The sequence below is a fragment of the Gadus macrocephalus genome, chromosome 23 (genome assembly GCF_031168955.1).
Source record: "Gadus macrocephalus chromosome 23, ASM3116895v1".
Classification (NCBI taxonomy): Eukaryota; Metazoa; Chordata; class Actinopteri; order Gadiformes; family Gadidae; genus Gadus; species Gadus macrocephalus.
In genome coordinates, this window is record NC_082404.1 from 4,067,110 (window position 1) to 4,085,553 (window position 18,444).

The 18,444-nt window shown below is 45.6% G+C and overlaps 2 protein-coding genes across 3 annotated transcripts in view; both read right to left on the reverse strand.

Annotated features, from left to right (window-relative positions):
• Positions 1-376: 376 nt before the first annotated feature.
• The window catches only part of xylb (xylulokinase homolog (H. influenzae)), a 32,307-nt gene continuing 14,239 nt past the window's right edge, over positions 377-18,444 (reverse strand). The window contains exons 17-19 of one of the 2 annotated variants that reach the window (XM_060044602.1): positions 14,353-14,440; positions 5,253-5,350; positions 377-1,169 (exon numbers count right to left, since the gene is read on the reverse strand). In XM_060044602.1, the coding sequence (XP_059900585.1) occupies positions 1,101-1,169; positions 5,253-5,350; positions 14,353-14,440 (255 nt within the window). In that variant the 3' untranslated portion in view covers positions 377-1,100. Of the gene's footprint in view, positions 1,170-5,252; positions 5,351-14,352; positions 14,441-18,444 lie in introns of those variants that run through there. The other variant, XR_009524256.1, reaches the window with a different exon arrangement.
• LOC132452173 (uncharacterized) lies at positions 1,218-5,202 on the reverse strand. Its single transcript, XM_060044605.1, has 2 exons — positions 4,221-5,202; positions 1,218-4,178 (listed from the first exon to the last, which is right to left on the reverse strand). The coding sequence occupies exons 1-2, from the start codon at positions 4,860-4,862 to the stop codon at positions 4,104-4,106; spliced, it is 717 nt and encodes a 238-aa protein (XP_059900588.1). The 5' UTR covers positions 4,863-5,202; the 3' UTR covers positions 1,218-4,103.

Genomic DNA, 18,444 nt, shown 5'->3' on the forward strand with positions numbered 1-18,444 from the left:
AGCTTCCTGAATCAGAATCTGAACAACTCTTCAGTTAGGTTTAATTATGACCGTTGTTGGTACCCTAAAACTAAAAAAAACAACGATTTTGTCTTGTTTTGTGATTGGGTTTTTATGATAGTTTGAATAAAAAACTAAAGATAGAAATGTAAGATGCTGCAGGTATGCATTTAGGGTTTAAATGAGCAAAAACAGAAGAGAACTGAAGAAAGCAACATTCTGAAACTAAACAACACCAAAACATACAAACTCCCAATCTGCTCCCTCCCGACCTGCATTTCAGTGGTTAAAATTAAACTCTAAGTATAGTTCTTTAATATTAAATGCATAGCACCTTCAAGAAGAGAGACAGGAGGCAGTGACAGTCGACCAAAACTTAAATCAAAATGTTGTCTTTATCTTGGTGTCTCAAACATGGAAAGTAATTAATAATAAGCAAAACTATTTCAGACATGATCTTCCTGAAGGTTCCCATTAATTGAAGAACCAACTGAGATTACTAATCTAATTACGGGCACAATCGCAGCTGGCAGCAACAACAACCGAACACAGAAATGATTTGAGGTTTCTTGACTTGTGTGACAAAGCTGATACAGACTGGTGGGTAATTAATGCTTAATTTAATCAGTGAAAATAAGAAAAATAGAAGAATATCAAAAGCTACCACTAATTAATAGGAAAGAAACACAAAAGTTCATCTAAAGAAAAAAGCAATTGTAATTCAGTCACTAGTGTCTGTTCCTGTAGCAACTCAACCAATCACAAACTGAATACATCTTCAGATTCTCTTACTCCATGGCCAATCACCTCTCTGGTATATTTCAATGTTTCAAGGTCATGTACCTCTGTAATTTTGACTCACTCAGAAGACTATACATACCATTTGATGGATGCTTTTACAGAAGCGTCTTACAATACCGTGAGTGCATTCATTATACATTCTGAGCATGGGTGGGTCCCAGTAGGGATTTCAGTTCAGCTCTGACCTAAAATCAACTCCTACAATCATCACCAGAACTTGAGTCTCAAAAATTACGCGATGCTTTACAAATCCTAGACGCCAATCAGGTGTTATAGGAAGACGTATGTGATTGACGGAGCTAATATTCGTTTTCCTGTAGGATTCTGTCCTCCAGCTCAGCGTAGCGCTTCAGCATCTGATTGTAGACCTGGAAGAAACCCACACAAAAACATTATTATAGGCATATCAACTGCTCTCTCTCTCTCTCTCTCTCTCTCTCTCTCTCTCTCTCTCTCTCTCTCTCTCTCTCTCTCTCTCTCTCTCTCTCTCTCTCTCTCTCTCTCTCTCTCTCTCTCTCTCTCTCTCTCTCTCTCTCTCCCTCTCTCTCCCTCCCTCTCCCTCTCCCTCTCTCTCTCTCTCTCTCTCTCTCTCTCTCTCTCTCTCTCTCTCTCTCCTTACAAGTGGTTTAATGAGAATCATTTCTGAAAGTAGGACAATCTCTCTGAGTCTCTGAGTACATGTGTCTGTGGCTATGTGTGTGTCCACCATTATATGTTTCTGTGGATGCATGTTTGTTACAAAAATCACAGGCATACAATATGTGTGTGTGTTAGTCTGTTCATCGTAGTTTGTATGTTTGTCTGCGTCAAAGTGTGCATGTGTATCTTACTCTGTGTCAGTGTGTGTGCGTGTGTGCCAAAGCATGTGCACGTGTGTGTCCATATTTGCCTATGTCTGTTAATATGTGGATGTATGTATAAGTGATGGATGTAGTTATTCATCTGTGCGTTTGAATGTGTGTGTGCATACATTCATTGCGTCTTCATGCATCCTGCTATATATATATATATATGTAATTGTAGCACACAATTCTTCCCTTGAGTCTTCCTGTCATGTGTTCTTTAAACCCCCCCCCTCATCTTAACATTCAACCCACATCCTCGAGACGAGCAGCGAGGCGCGCAGCTGACCTGATTTTCACAGCATTGTGTTTAAGTCTTCCATTCCCCGCGGGGCTGAAGCAGCGACCACCGCGCTCAGGCTGCTAGCGACTCTACTTCCATATTGTTCTATCATGTCATCTTGCCCAATGGGTAGATCATGGATACCCCAAACAAAGCTTTTTTTCTTAAATATATATATATATACATATTCATCTAAGTTCAACAATCTCTTATGTCCCCAAGGGGAAAGTTGTTTTGCAGGAGGAGAATACATACAGTACTGTACTGTATGCATCACACAGGTAGCATAACAAGAAACAGAGCCCACAGGCATTTATTATATATATATATATATATATATATATATATATATATAAGAAATTATTCGTCCGGTAATGATAGGACAATGAATGACATGTTGCACAGTAGGATCACTGGTGGGGAATCAGAATCACGAATGAATGATGTTCACCACTGCCATTGTTATCCTGTGTGTGTGCGTTGTGGCAACCCGGTCCCAACACCTCGGGCCAGGCGGCCCAGGGGAGAGGTGGTGGATGGCATATACCGCCGATAACCGCCAGAGAGCGTCCAGTGCGTCACCCTAATTGGCGCAATGGAGAACACCTGTGGCGGAGGACGCGGAAGACCAGGTACCCCTTCAAACGGCGGCGACATTTTGTCTTAGGGGGAGAACTGGGAGTCCGAGCGGAGCAGGGAACCTCCAGGACCCGATACGGACAGGTAGACGGGTCGATCTAGCGGGACCTTCCCCCAGCGGTCCCGAGGGAACCCGCACGCCCGGTCGACGTACGCCAACACGGAACGCACTGCTGGAAGAGCGCTACCGACGGGTGTGACCTCCCTCTCCAGGGACGAGACAATAGAGACAATCACCTGGACTCTACCGTGGCTCACGGAGTCAGTATGATTTTTGGTTTCCCCGCGTTGGGCACAGACCCACGCGGTTTTCCGTTGTTCAATGAATAAACGCCTTATTGGGCTTTGAACGGACCTTGGCGTATGGTGATTTCCTGAGTGAGAGAGACATTCCTGGGGCCGTGTCGTCACATATGGTGGAGGATGCGGGCAGCCTGACCACGCTACGGACCACTCAGGTTTACCAACCCACCCGCCAATGCAAAACCCGGATGGAGCCGCCGCCGCAGCCACCACCCAGCGTCAGCAGCGGGACCAAGCCCTGGCAGCCGACAGGACTTTAATAGACAATTCCGTCCGTCAGCTCCCGCCAGACGCCCGAAGAACCCTCGCCACCAACCACCCCGACACGATAGATGAGCTGGTCCGGCAACTGGAGAACTGGCAGGTGGCTCAACAGCTGAGTTTTAGCGTCCCGAACCCCTCGCGGCCCACCGAGACGCACCGGGACCGCCGAGGACCGAATCCTTTGCCACGAGCACCCACACTGAGACCGCCGACCCTCTCCCAGAAGCCCCAAGAGGATAGACGGTGCTTCAGCTACGGACTGACCGGACACCTAGCCCGACAGTGTCCCAGAAACCGGGACGTATCCATGTCGTCGGCCTTCGCCGATGAGGGACGGTCAGGGATGTGTCTCCTGACCACCTGTTGGGCGCATCAGAAGCTCTTGGCCCCAACCCTCCCATTGCGGGTAGGGGAATAAGGACACTCGGGCCCTCTTGGATACCGGCAGTGTCGTGACCCTCCTACGCCCGACCTAGCTGGGGGACGGCGAGGGGAGCCCATAGAGGTCGCCTGTGTGCACGGGGACACCCGCACATACGAGACCTGCCATGTGGTAGTGCGGACCTCCCGAGGGATGTATACGGCACGGGCCGGGCCGGGATTGAACCCCGAACAGGGTTACCGACCACTGCGGGGTCCGCCACGACGGCACGAACGAACCGGCAGACCCACTTATGGGGCTTGGGTGGTCCACTCAACCCCAGCAGAATCGTCTACAGAGGACGACGGACCCGAGGGAGATGGCCCCAGCCCAGCGGGCACCCCAGGCCACTCGATGGGAGGAACCCCCTCGGGACCCCCCCTGGACACTCCGGATACCCTGACGGCCACAGAGCAGACTGGCCCACCAGGAGAAGCTGAGAGCTCCCTTCTCACCGAGTTCTCGGATTTTTTTTCCCGACGGGGGGGAGGAGGACTGCTCGGGTAGATGGTTCGCTCGGGAGAAGACGGCGTTTGCGACCCCGGGGGGTCTATTCCAGTATACGGTCCTCCCGTTCGGCGTTCATGGCGCACCCGTCACGTTCCAGAGGATGATGGACCAGCTCCTTCGGCCTCACCAGGCATACGCAGCAGCATATATAGATGACATTATCATCCACAGCGCCAGCTGGGATGTCCACCTCCGACAGTTGCGGGCGGTCCTGGGGGACTTGAGGAGGGCCAGACTCACAGCCAACCCCGCCAAGTGCCGCATGGAACTGGAGGAGACGTCCTACCAGGGGTACCAAGTCGGACGGGGGAACATCCGACCCCAGGAGAGCAAGGTCGCAGCCAACAGGGACTGGCCCTGCCCCACCTCCAAAAAACAGGTGAAATCGTTTCTTGGTCTGGTAGGGTACTACCAGGTTTATCCCCGGCTCCGCCACTCTGGCCAGTCCCCTAAATGACCTAACCCGGAAGGCCCTGCCAGACCGGGTAACGTGGTCGGAGGCGGCCGAGAGAGCATTCGGTGACCTCAGACAAGCCCTCTGCTCGGAGCCCGTCCTGATAACCCCTGATTTTTCTCTGCCCCTGATATTCCACACGACGCATCTGAAATGGGTCTGGGAGCGGTACTCTCCCAGGTCCGGGTGGGAGAGGAACACCCAGTGACCTACATCAGCAGAAAGTTCCTCCCCAATGAGATGAACTATTCTACTGTGGAGAAAGAGGCCCTGGCCATCAAGTGGGCCCTGGACAAGCTGAGGTACTATCTCCTGGGCCGGGAGTTCACGCTCGTCACCGATCATGCGCCACTCAAGTGGATGGCCAGAGCGAAGGACTCGAATGCACGGGTGACGAGGTGGTTCCTGGCCCTCCAGGATTTGAGGTTCCAGGTGGACCACTGGCCGGGCAGGGAACAAGCCAACGCCGACGCTCTGTCCCGCCGAGATGCCTGTCTCTGGTCAGTCAGAGACAACCCGAGGCTTCAACCAGCGGTGGAGGAGTTTGGCAACCCAGTCCCAACACCTCGGGCCAGGCGGTCCAGGGGAGAGGTGGTGGATGGCATATACCGCCGATAACCACCAGTCGGCGCCAGAGAGCGTCCAGTGCGTCACCCTAATCGGGTGGAGAACACCTGCGGCAGAGGACGCGTGTGTGTGTGTTTGTTTAGCATGTTCGTGTCTGTGTGTGTTTACCTCTTTTGCCCGCGGGTTGGGAGTCACAGCCAGCTTGGGCTCCATTGCGTTCTTCACCACGTCAGAGAAGGGGACCCCGGACTCTACAGATTCAAGCCCTGCAACAAAAAACACACCAACACCTTCAGAAGAGAGGACGTCTTCTTTTGGTCAATCGCTGACATGTTCGATTAGGAATGCTTAGTAATTACTATCCTGCCCGCCCCCTCCAAGGCCTGATTTAAATGTTTGTGCTCTGGTGCTCTGTTTGACTAATGGTTGACTTATTCTCTCGCTCTCACTCTCTCGGTCTGAAAAGGTGACCCAGTATGATCGCAGTAGAAGTCTATGGTTATACTGGGTTGCTTCCAGAAAGGACTTCAAATGTGTTAGTCTGTGGAATGTGCACAGAGGCTCTCCCTCACACACACACACACACACACACACACACACACACACACACACACACACACACACACACACACACACACACACACACACACACACACACACACACACACACACACACACACACACACACACAAATGCCAATGAGACAAGTTTTATTGACTAGAACCACAAAAGCACCAAACACATGCAGAAAAGCACTGTGAACAAATCCATATTTTCGAACATTGCAGTCACTCTTTAACTGAGACTGTAGCAAGTTTGGGAACTTTAAATGGATTAGCATGGATAAGCATTAGAAGCTACGCTACCTGTCTAGCATTCCGCTCTCGATCTTCCACGACAGACATAGTGGGTATACAATTTTAACTTTGTTTGACTAGCCGTCCGGCACCATTCTGCACAGATTTAGCCAGACCCGCCGAGAGAGAGAGAGTTGCAACATCTCTAAAAGGCAAATTATTTCAGAGCAATGGCGGAACATGGAGATGCCCAATGGCAGCAGGAACTTATGGCAGCAGCGCTGCAAAGGAGTTATCAGATTTAATTTAGTTAGCAACATGTTTTACAATGTCTTGCTAATTTGTTAGCAGTTGGTAGACTCTAATTAAGCTATGTTACAGGGAGAAAATCAAGATCATCAATATGGTTCCTTGTTTTGTTTTCGTGTGCATCCGTACGGGCAAATGTCTCTAAACACATGTTTTGAGTTGGATCTCAAGATTGCTATGCTGATCTGTTCAGAGCACATTGACGGTACACTCTTAACTGCGTAAATGGGGTCCATCTTTGTATCTATTCATGTTCTCTGCATGCGCCTCAATTAGTGCCTCATATTTTGAAACATGAGATGATTATAAGTTTGTTGATGTAGTCAGTGGTATGATTCTACACAGGAGGTCATGAATGCATTCAAGCATTCAAAGGCAACACCTTGATCGTCATGCTTGCTGTACATTAGTGTTGTTGGTGGATACAGATCCCTTGGAGAGGCTAATGCTCCGTATATATCAGGGGTTGTTTATTTATAGTTATGCCACACATAAAACAACCAATAGCCTATAGTTTATTGCATTTATGAAAGGCGTGGGTGTATGATGTGACATTTATTGGCAGTTGGTTGTTGACAAAATATTGAAACATTTGATTTAGCTATTTTAATCAGTATCACCGTGATCTCCAAAATAAGAGGTGTTCCATTTGAAATAAAAAATATGAATACTTTTTATTATTTATAAACAAGTCAGCAGTAGACTGCAGAGGGGTGGAAGAGACACATTCGGCTCCCGAGCCGCAGGTTGCTGACCCCTGGTTTAGATGGACTGATATTCAATTCCTAACTTTGGTTTGCAATACTCCAAATCAATTTATATTATGTTAACTAGTTACCAAACATCGCTGCTTCATGGTAGGTCAGCAAAGTCATGTGCAAATTCCCCTCATTCATATGCCGCTGGAACTATCTGGAGCTACATGAATCCAGTCAACCACCAAGCTATTTGCCCCTCCATTTAGACAACTCTGTCTTTCTATGGCTCTGAATTAAGCTTAGTTATTATTATGGCTTATCGACTTATGACTTACAGTTTTTCTCAGTCGCTTTGGTACATTTCTCAGATCAGAATTGAAATTCTCAAAACTACCTGTTCAATCTTCACATCATTGTGTCACTTGTGCACATCAAAAAAGTTTCTAATTTCTTTGAACAAGTTGCAAATGCCCCTGATTCATGCAAATGATTATGTACAATTCTCTGCTCTTTCCTACATTATCAATTGCTTATGTCATGTTGATCCAAATGTATTGTAATGGGTCTCTATTGAATAGTCTCACCCCCACAACATTTAGGCATTAGGTCATTGCATATGTCTTTCCATGCAAAATGGTTGAACAAGTTGTCATAATATGTCAAGCATATTTCTATACATTTCCATTAGACTTTTCTTGTAAATCTGTCCTGAATTGCTAAATTGCTACCAGGTGAATCTTAACTTTCTCTAAAGAAGGGAAATGTGTGAAGTGTTAGATCAACCAACGATCAACCAGTTTACTGAAATAGCTCAAAGGTGGATCTCCTGAACCATGAACTGGCAAGTATACAGTATATATAGCTGGAGCACAAAACAATGTTACATTGTCTGACAATGGAAGGACAAGGAATTGGACAGGGTCAACAGCCAGAGAAAAGAAGAAGAGGAAGAGTGAGGCTGCCTGAGAATTTGTGGCCCAACAGACAGGAACGTCAGGAGGCGTAGGAAGACTGCAATGTAATTCCTACAGCAATGCATGTACAGTTTACCCTAAGGAGATTTTCCTATGTTCGCATTTCTAGCAATGACATGGTCTGTCAACAAATAACAGTACAAACAGTCAAAGCGTAAATGTGAATCTTGTCCAGTCTCTTGCAATCAATCTCCCACATACACTAAGGTGTAACTTATATTTTCCAATAATTGTCTTCAAAACTTTAGCCATAGTTTACATCAGAACATCCCTCCAGAGTACACTGTTATTGACAACATGACTAAGCAATTTGACTCTCTTATCCATACACAATGACACAAGGACTTGTCATTGTGATGGCACTGACATGTTCATTGACACAGATATTTACTTTTGAGAAACAAACTAAGGATTTTGAGCAAGAGACTGGGGTTTGCAAGAAATCCATGGTGTTTTGCTATTTGTACGAATTGTTTTGAGAAATGCACTTGCTGTTTTGCAAATTTCAATTCTGATCTGAGAAATGTACCAAAGTGACTGAGAAAAACGGTAAAATGGCTCTTTGCTAAGCTAATAAACAAATTAAAGAAACATATACACACACACACATACACACACACAAACACGCCGTGGCAACACCTGTGTCTGAAAGATCAATCTAACTGAACCTCCACTACTAAATCATTCTCCCACTATTGAATGCAACCCCATTGCCCCCAAACGCGCGCTCGCGCTCTCTCTCTCTCTCTCTCTCTCTCTCTCTCTCTCTCTCTCTCTCTCTCTCTCTCTCTCTCTCTCTCTCTCTCTCTCTCTCTCTCTCTCTCTCTCTCTCTCTCTCTCTCTCTCTCTCTCTCTCTCTCTCTCTCTCTCTCTCTCTCTCTTCCCCCCCCCCCCCTCTGGAGTCTTTATCTTAGCTAAACTGAAGCAAAGCATAAATGAGAGCTGGGATCAGAGAATCACAGACAGTTCTGGAAGAGATTGTTACACACCCTGGTGTATATGCACAGATAGACACTTAAAACACACACACACACACACACACACACACACACACACACACACACACACACACACACACACACACACACACACACACACACACACACACACACACACACACACACACACACACACACCAGTATCTATCTCATATTGATTTGTCAGTCTATGTAAAAGTTATTAATACCTCTCTCGTTGTGCTGCTCAGACCCTCAACAGGATCCACTATCAAAGGCCTAAGGTCTCACTAGTTTCATTGATGTGTTTCATCAAAGTTGAAATTACTGGGAAAATACATGGAACATCCAATTCACCTATGATTTATTTAAGTCATCGCCTGTAGAAGTCATCACCATGCTCCCTCTTCAATCCCTCCATCCAAACATGAATCATCCATCTATCCTCCATCCATCCATCCATCCATTCATCAATCATCCATCCTTTATACCTTCATCATTCATTTATCTATCCCTCCATCCATCTATTTTGCTTTCACACAATATTGATATTGCGTGTGATATTACGGCCGCAATATTCAACATCCTTTATGGCCCAGTTCATATATTCCCTATTGCAGCATCAGGGCCTGTTTATCGCATCAGGCGCACCAGACATACCGCCGCCTTCTCCGCTCAGCGTACATAAAAGATAAACAGAGCATTTTACATGCTCTCGCTTTCTTTGAGTTGTTTCACGGTGCGGCTCGTACGCGTCGACGCAGCGACTCCGCAGAGGGCTGGTGAGATCGCCCGGCCCGGGCAACACGGAGACTTCTGTCCATACACCAGGAGATGAAAACGATCTGGGTGGAGCGCCACAGCACCGTTTCATCAGTGCGGGAGAGAGAGGCGGCTCAATAACACCCACCGTGTTACATCCGCTTCAAACGCAGCCATGCAAGCCGCAGCGAGATATGGAACATATATGTATGAAATATTTATGCCTAGGATGGCAGGCCCATTTTACATAATTTGGAAAGAGCAAGGAGTATAAAAGATAATTCTCGCCATCTCTGGCAGTATTTTGGTGGAGAAATGAAAAGGTGAAAAAAAACACAGGGTCATATTAGTATCTTACGCAAACTGCGCCGACTTCAAACAGGAGCGCAACGCAGCTGATGCTAACCGTTAATGATCCTCTTGGGAGCGCGGGGAGATGGATGGAGCTGGAGGGACTTACTCTGAAACAAGTCGGGGGGGGAAGAGGGGATAAATACTTAATCGTAACAGCACACATGGTAGACATTGTGTAAGATGAGCCCTCCTTTAAACGTATTTGTACTGTGTCTACAGAGGACAAAATGATCCCACAAAGGATATTACTGAGTAAGACCTTATAACCTGTATAAAAAAACATATGGTATGCCTCCACCTTAGCGGATCTTAATCCCGTAACTATCCCACAGGTGAGCAGTCATTCCAACAAGTATCTCATGAGAATGACAATATATTTTTTATTGTCCATTTTGAAATATATGTCTGACTTAACATAACAATTAATACATCTTAGCATAGGGTTGATCTGTGTGGACCGCAGGTCGTCTTTTTCAATCACATTTGTGTCTATGAACTGATGCAGTATCTTCATTTGAGTGCTAAATCTGTAGGCAACGGGACAAGACTTTGGTATTGGAACCACTCTTGGGTAACACTTTATAATAAGGTGCCATGATAAATAGCAAAGTAGTCATTACCTAAACCTTTGTTAATATTTGTTAATTGTTACAAAAATATCTATTTGGCACAAGTTAATCGTTTTTTTTCACTGACCACAGAGTGTCGCTGGTTAGGGTTAGGGTTGTGTGCTAGGGTTAGGGCCGTCTGTTAGGGTTAGGGTTAGGGCCGTGTGTTAGGGTTAGGGCCGTGTGTTAGGGTTAGGGTTAGGGCCGTGTGTTATGGTTAGGGTTAGGGCCGTGTGCTAGGGTTAGGGCCGTGTGTTAGGGTTAGGGTTAGGGCCGTGTGTTAGGGTTAGGGCCGTCTGTTAGGGTTAGGGTTAGGGCCGTGTGTTAGGGTTAGGGCCGTGTGTTAGGGTTAGGGTTAGGGCCGTGTGTTATGGTTAGGGCCGTGTGTTAGGGTTAGGGCCGTCTGTTAGGGTTAGGGTTAGGGCCGTGTGTTAGGGTTAGGGCCGTGTGTTAGGGTTAGGGTTAGGGCCGTGTGTTATGGTTAGGGTTGTGTGTTAGGGTTAGGGCCGTCTGTTAGGGTTAGGGTTAGGGCCGTGTGTTAGGGTTAGGGCCGTGTGTTAGGGTTAGGGTTAGGGCCGTGTGTTATGGTTAGGGTTAGGGCCGTGTGCTAGGGTTAGGGCCGTGTGTTAGGGTCGTGTGTTAGGGTTAGGGTTAGGGCCGTGTGTTAGGGTTAGGGCCGTGTGTTATGGTTAGGGTTAGGGCCGTGTGTTAGGGTTAGGGTCGTGTGTTAGGGTTAGGGCCGTGTGTTATGGTTAGGGTTAGGGCCGTGTGTTAGGGTTAGGGCCGTGTGTTAGGGTTAGGGTTGTGTGCTAGGGTTAGGGCCGTGTGTTAGGGTTAGGGTTGTGTGCTAGGGTTAGGGCCGTGTGTTATGGTTAGGGTTAGGGTTGTGTGCTAGGGTTAGGGCCGTGTGTTATGGTTAGGGTTAGGGTTGTGTGCTAGGGTTAGGGCCGTGTGTTATGGTTAGGGTTGTGTGCTAGGGTTAGGGCCGTGTGTTATGGTTAGGGTTGTGTGCTAGGGTTAGGGCCGTGTGTTATGGTTAGGGTTGTGTGCTAGGGTTAGGGCCGTGTGTTATGGTTAGGGTTGTGTGCTAGGGTTAGGGCCGTGTGTTATGGTTAGGGTTAGGGTTGTGTGCTAGGGTTAGGGCCGTGTGTTAGGGTTAGGGTTGTGTGTTAGGGTTAGGGCCGTGTGTTATGGTTAGGGTTAGGGTTGTGTGTTAGGGTTAGGGCCGTGTGTTATGGTTAGGGTTGTGTGCTAGGGTTAGGGCCGTGTGTTATGGTTAGGGTTGTGTGCTAGGGTTAGGGCCGTGTGTTAGGGTTAGGGTTAGGGCCGTGTGTTAGGGTTAGGGTTAGGGCCGTGTGTTAGGGTTAGGGTCGTGTGTTAGGGTTAGGGCCGTGTGTTAGGGTTAGGGTTAGGGCCGTGTGTTAGGGTTAGGGCCGTGTGTTAGGGTTAGGGTCGTGTGTTAGGGTTAGGGCCGTGTGTTATGGTTAGGGTTAGGGTTGTGTGCTAGGGTTAGGGCCGTGTGTTAGGGTTAGGGTTAGGGCCGTGTGTTATGGTTAGGGTTGTGTGCTAGGGTTAGGGCCGTGTGTTATGGTTAGGGTTGTGTGTTAGGATTAGGGCCGTGTGTTATGGTTAGGGTTAGGGTTGTGTGCTAGGGTTAGGGCCGTGTGTTATGGTTAGGGTTAGGGTTGTGTGCTAGGGTTAGGGCCGTGTGTTATGGTTAGGGTTAGGGTTGTGTGTTAGGGTTAGGGCCGTGTGTTAGGGTTAGGGTTAGGGCCGTGTGTTAGGGTTAGGGTCGTGTGTTAGGGTTAGGGTTAGGGCCGTGTGTTAGGGTTAGGGTCGTGTGTTAGGGTTAGGGTTAGGGTCTTGTGTTAGGGTTGGGTTAGGGTTATGCAAACAACTAATATTTAATTAATGATGAAAAAACGATTGGTAACTAATATTTTAGTAACAATTAACAAACATTAACAAAGGGTTAGGTAATGACTAGTTTGCTATTTATTATTGCACCTTAGTAAAAAGTGTTACCCACTCTGGTTTTTGTTTGTAGTTTGTTTGAGTAGTATTATCAAATCACGTTTGAGCGGGCATTAGCTGCATTCAGGTAAACAGTCTGTGTGGAGATCAACCATCTCTGAACCCATCGTTTACTGCCTGACGGTTCAGCTCACTAGCCATGTTTCTTATTATTTTCCTTCAGCCGATTTTGGGTAAATATCTACTCTTACAGGTGAGGGTTTTACACCAAACCACCTCAATAGTGTCGAGCATATATCAGTGCACTGTGCTACTATTTTTAGAGACCAACCATAACAGACTTCTTTTTAAATTTATATTTGTAATATTCATATTTAACATGGAAAGTTAATGGGGCAAAACGCGAAAATCCATCAGACCAAACCTAAACAAAATGTTGTGCTATGACAAAAACAGGGCGCTATAATTTGTGGTCAAACATATACGGCTGCTAACCGTACCCTATTTTATAATGAAACTTATTTGACATGCTGAATCTTTTTCCTCAAGGACCCATAAGGTCTGCCAGGATAGATTTTTCTGTACCTTGAAAGCTTTGGAAAACCTTGAAAATTGACCCGTCATTTGGTCCAAATACTCCTCCTACTGCCCGACCTTAAGTTAGGTAATGTCGAAAGTTTAGTTTGACAGCTTACAAAAGAACGTCACAGGGTCAATTACAAATTAACACTGTTGCAGCTGCTCAACAAGCATTTTTTTTTTCAATGGAAGTCGATGGGGCTTCAATCGCTGACTTCAACCATTCCGAAGGTGAAAAACTGAGAGTTGTCAAAGTCGGTACACGTATAGAAACCGTGCGTTCAATCTCAAGTCTGCTTCAGAGCGTCACAGAGACTTGAACCTCTGTGTGCTGCTCATTAGCCTCATGGCATTAGCATGCTTGTAGAACATTGAGAACACAACGAGCAGGCGCAACTACACACATTTTCTTCAGAAAACACACATGCGGCAACGTGTCTAGTTAGTTTTGATATCTGTTTATGGAGAATAGCTTAAATGTCGGCCGAACCATAAACACCTTTAAAGAAATAACGGAAAAACAATGACCGGCACCGGAGAGGAAGTCTGGCCCTTGATATCATTATCTGTTATTTGGCCCGTTGTCCCGTAGAGCTAAATCGTCTGACAATAGCCGACAGTTCACCAGATTGATTGGTTGTCAAATGTCTAACTGATAGAAAAAGACAGAGCTCTAAGCAGGGCAGAATAATCAAAGGTTCTCTGTTCAATCTCCAATCTCCTCAACCTACCCGTAGATGTCCTTTAGCGAGAAACCTGACTTAACCTTAACTTAAGATATCCATATGAATTCACTGTAAGTGACAATCAATGAAATCGCCTTCTAAATGAAAACCTAAGGTATTGTGATTTTGCATTGGTATTCTGGTCAATTACATCCAAGGTTGTGCATAATTTTCAACAATGAATCAATGAGTTAAAAAGTACAAAATAGTACAAGGCGGTGCAACTATTGAACAGATGCTTCCTTGACAACTCAAAAGCAATATGCTCCGTGCACCCCACAGGAATGGTTTAATTTCATTATATATAACATTGTGCAAGAAAATGGTCTGCAACTATATGCAAACCATAGAAATAGAAAGTGACTCATATAATCATGTTGTTAAACTTGGTTTACACAGTATAAACCACCCCGTGCTGTCCTGTTATTGAAGCAGAGGTTGAGTGTGGTGGCAATATTCTAATACTATAGTACAAGTATTAGTATTCATAACATATGTACTAAAATTATTATCTATATAGTAGTAGTCTTACCATGGAGAGCCCTGTAGGCTGATCCCAGACACGCAGAGTTGGCCACGTCTTTAGTGTAAACCGGGGCGTCAAACACATCTGAGAGCACCTGAGAGAGAGAGAGAGAGAGAGAGAGAGAGAGAGAGAGAGAGAGAGAGAGAGAGAGACACAACAAGTGATCGCTATGAAACAATATTACACGATTTTAATGAGCTCTTGTTACCACTTACTTGTTATTTGCCCTGTTGACCATTCCCACCCATGTGGATCTAAGGTGTAATTAGCGCTATATGCGTGGGCAAGTGGACGTTCTCAGACCTTGATAATATTGAATGGGTTCCTTGCTAGTAGCTTGTGGTGTCAAAGGTGACATCGGCATCCTGCTTGTGCTAAGCTAAGAGGGGAAGGGTGCAGTTAAAAGTGATGCCTGGTAATTATCCAACAATATGCCTCTGCCGACATATTCATAGTTATTAAATAACTTGTTTTCACATATATTATTTAGTGACTCTGTCCACCAGGGTTTTAACACTTAAGCCTATGCCTGCAAAAGTCTTATTAAATTAAACTCCTTTAGCTAGCTTCAAATAGCCTTCCAATATCTCTCCAATGTTGCTGAGGGGAAAATTGGAGTTCGCATATAGTTAAAGAATGCATCCTTTCTGCGCTACACGAGAGCACAAATCACCAGTGCACAATGTGCATTCCTAACATAGCTTAAAAAATACATGACTGAAGGTTTTCATTCCTCCCCAGGCTCATGGTCTGTGTGAACTTTTGTACCAGGTCAGAGATGTTCTTGAATGTGAAGCATATGGCTCCACGTTGAAATATACTAGACATACCAAGACTGATAAATGGTCAATTGACTGCATGTAGCCACTCAAAGGGCTTCACAATATTGTCAAACATTCACCCATTCATGCACACATTCATAACCTCATGGCAGAGTCAGCCATGCTAGGCGTCAGGAGCAGTAAGTGGGAGGCGTCTCGCTCAGGAACACCTCAACACTCAGCTAGGAGGAGCCGGGGATCGAACTAGCAACCTTCCGGTTACCAGCCAGCCCGCTCTACCTCATGACCCACATGCCGCCCGCGATGGATGGTTGAATATCTCTCTTCCCGTACTGCAGTGTTTCCCCTATATGTATTCAGCAGCGGCGGTGCGCTGCTGCTGAATTGTCAGCGCCACTGCAAAAAAAATACAAATAAAAAAGTTTGTGCCAAGTTCAAGGCACATTTGCACAATGACCTGTTCTCAGCAGAAACCTTGACTCTGTTGGTTGTTTTGCCATATTTGGACCAACTCACAGCACCACCGCTACAAAGCAATCGAGGGGAAACACTGCGTACGGTCTAAAAACTTCATATAAAGGTGAACTATACTCAGTGCTCCATGCTCCTCTCTCCATCCCTCCCCTCTCTCTGTATCAATAAAACCCTTGTGTTTTCTGCTTCTGTGTACTTCCAAGACTTGAGGACTGCTACTGTTTTAACTCTTCCCAGACTCTCCCTAAACATCTACTCTATGCATGTACTCTATGAGTGTCATGCTGAAACTTCTACATAAATTATACCTTAAGAGTGTCCTATTGATCTGTTCACTTTACTTGACATTGAGTCATTTAGTGAATCTCCATGCCCAAACTGAAAAGCAAAGCATAAATTCTATATTGGAGCTGCGGCAATATCACTTTTCTATACAGTGTATAGAAAAAAAAATCAAAAATGCAGATCACAGTTAATGAATAAGTCAATAAAAAAGAGAGAGGGTTTATTCGTTGTGACGAAAAATATATATACTGTAAATAGAGCAGCAAAAGTGATAGAAAGAAAACAAGGCATAAGGACGAAGGGATTGGAAAGAGAGGGATCTCAATTCAACAGAGAAAGTCAATACTGGCAGATGAATCTGATTGATCCAATTATTATTTCCACTTCCACTGCATATTTAGCAGCTATGTTTTCAACTAAATGATTCACTATAATCACCGTCCTTCAGTGACGACTAAGTCATTAGCCAACGGAAGGACAACTAAACCACCAAATCGATATTAATATTCAAATGAGGGCCTGAATAAAAAAAAGAGGTATAACACTACCGATAATTAAAATAATAGCTAGGAGCATTAATCATATTCACTGGCCATGTTTTGAATACATGTAAACAACTATGTTACCATGAATGAAGAAAAAGTCTTTGTCTTCACAGCTGGCTCGCTACACTCTTTATATAATAAGATGCATGAATGTATATGTATGTAGGGAACAGGTAAAACTAAAAGGGACAAACAAATAAAGGCCCACATCGAACACGCACCAGGGTTGTTTGTTCGACCCACAAACACCTGGAGTCTAGCCTGTATGCGTCCTTGACGAAAATGTCATTGCCACATCTGCTTCTGAACGTTTCTCAATTCAGATCAACTTGATTTGCTTTAAAGAGTCTCTTAAAATGACTAAATATGAAATTATTTCAACAGAAAAAGAAGATATTCACAGCCCACGCACCGCCATTTTCAAGCGAACACACACACACACACACACACACACACACACACACACACACACACACACACACACACACACACACACACACACACACACACACACACACACACACACACACACACACACACACACACACACCTTTAAAATGCCCTTGTTAGAAGAGGCTCCACCTGTGGCCAAGACATGCTTCCAGGAACTAAATCACACACACACACACACACACACACACACACACACACACACACACACACACACACACACACACACACACACACGATAGGATAACATTCGCTAATAAGCATTTATTGAATTTGCCTTAACACACATATTCAACCCATTCATTGCCATTTTAATCAGGGGATCCAAGAGGCAGAAATGTTCGGCATGTGAAATAAATTGTACACTATGTTTAAGAATTGCTATCCATCTGGGGCGGCCGTGCTGATCGTTTTTTTTTTTCTATGAACGGAAGTTATAGCGCCCCCTATGGGAATTCTGGCAACAAATTCTTTCAAGAGCTGCTTACCGGGGATAATTATAAATACCTCAAACCTGACGTCACAAAATGTTTGAGATACATGAAAGTAATACTTATTTCATATTATTAGACCGGGAGAAGGATTAAAGCGCATTGCTACTCAACGACAGAGAGGGGAGAGTATATTTAGTGTCAGTGATGGCAGGATAAGAATACTCCAAAAGGAGAAAATGATTACATAACATGAATGTATTGTTGAGCGTGACTCTGGACCACCAAGTGAATCGTGGGCAACCTTCAAACAACACGGTGAGAAGGAGAGAGAGGGAGGGAGGGTGAAAGGGAGAGAGAGAGAGAGAGAGAGAGAGAGAGAGAGAGAGAGAGAGAGAGAGAGAGAGAGAGAGAGAGAGAGAGAGAGAGAGAGAGAGAGAGAGAGAGAGAGAGAGAGAGAGAGAGAGAGATGCCTTGGAAGTATAAAGTATAAAATAATGTGGAGAGCACAAGTAAAAGGTTTGGATTGGAACTATATGTCGTCAACCAAAACCTTGGAGATGGACCATACATATTGACTATTTACTAGCACACATTTTAAAGGTTAAGGTCAAGGTCAATAAAGGAGCAGGAAGGGGGTAAGGGCGTCTTGCTAAAGCGAGCCTACAGGCTGGGCTGCGGACATGGGGGTTTGAAACAAGAACCTTTGGGCAGGGAGACGACACCTGAGCCCAAAGATAATGGATAAATCCAGGGGGGCCAAACAGGGGAATGGTCAGTTACCATGTTGTTAAGGACACACAAGACTAACGAAACCCAGGTTTAAGCCAACCCCCACACGCTTTACCGCCCCGCCAACCATTTAGAGTTATTTAACCACACAGTGTTCTCCCCTGTGGGCCCTTACTACAGGGGAGCGTACGGCTGACAGCTAGGGGGCCCCGGCTACAGAGACAACCATCATTCTGTAGCCCAGGCCTCTGGTTTCCTATTATACGCTATTAATATGTCATCAGTGCGATGTAGCTACACATGCATGTGTTGGGTAGTTTGCCCGATGACACATCATGTGGCAAAGAATGTGAGCAGCCATCTGGGGAGGGGGCTGCTACAGGAGGATCTGAGGTGCAC

Coding starts and splice junctions, on each gene's coding strand:
- LOC132452173 (XM_060044605.1), bottom strand. CDS start 4,862: ATGATCGGTGACGAGCGTGAACTCCCGGCCCAGGAGATAGTACCTCAG. Junction 4,179..4,220: donor CTGGCGCTGTGGATGATAAT/GTCATCTATATA, acceptor GTGAGGCCGAAG/GAGCTGGTCCATCATCCTCT.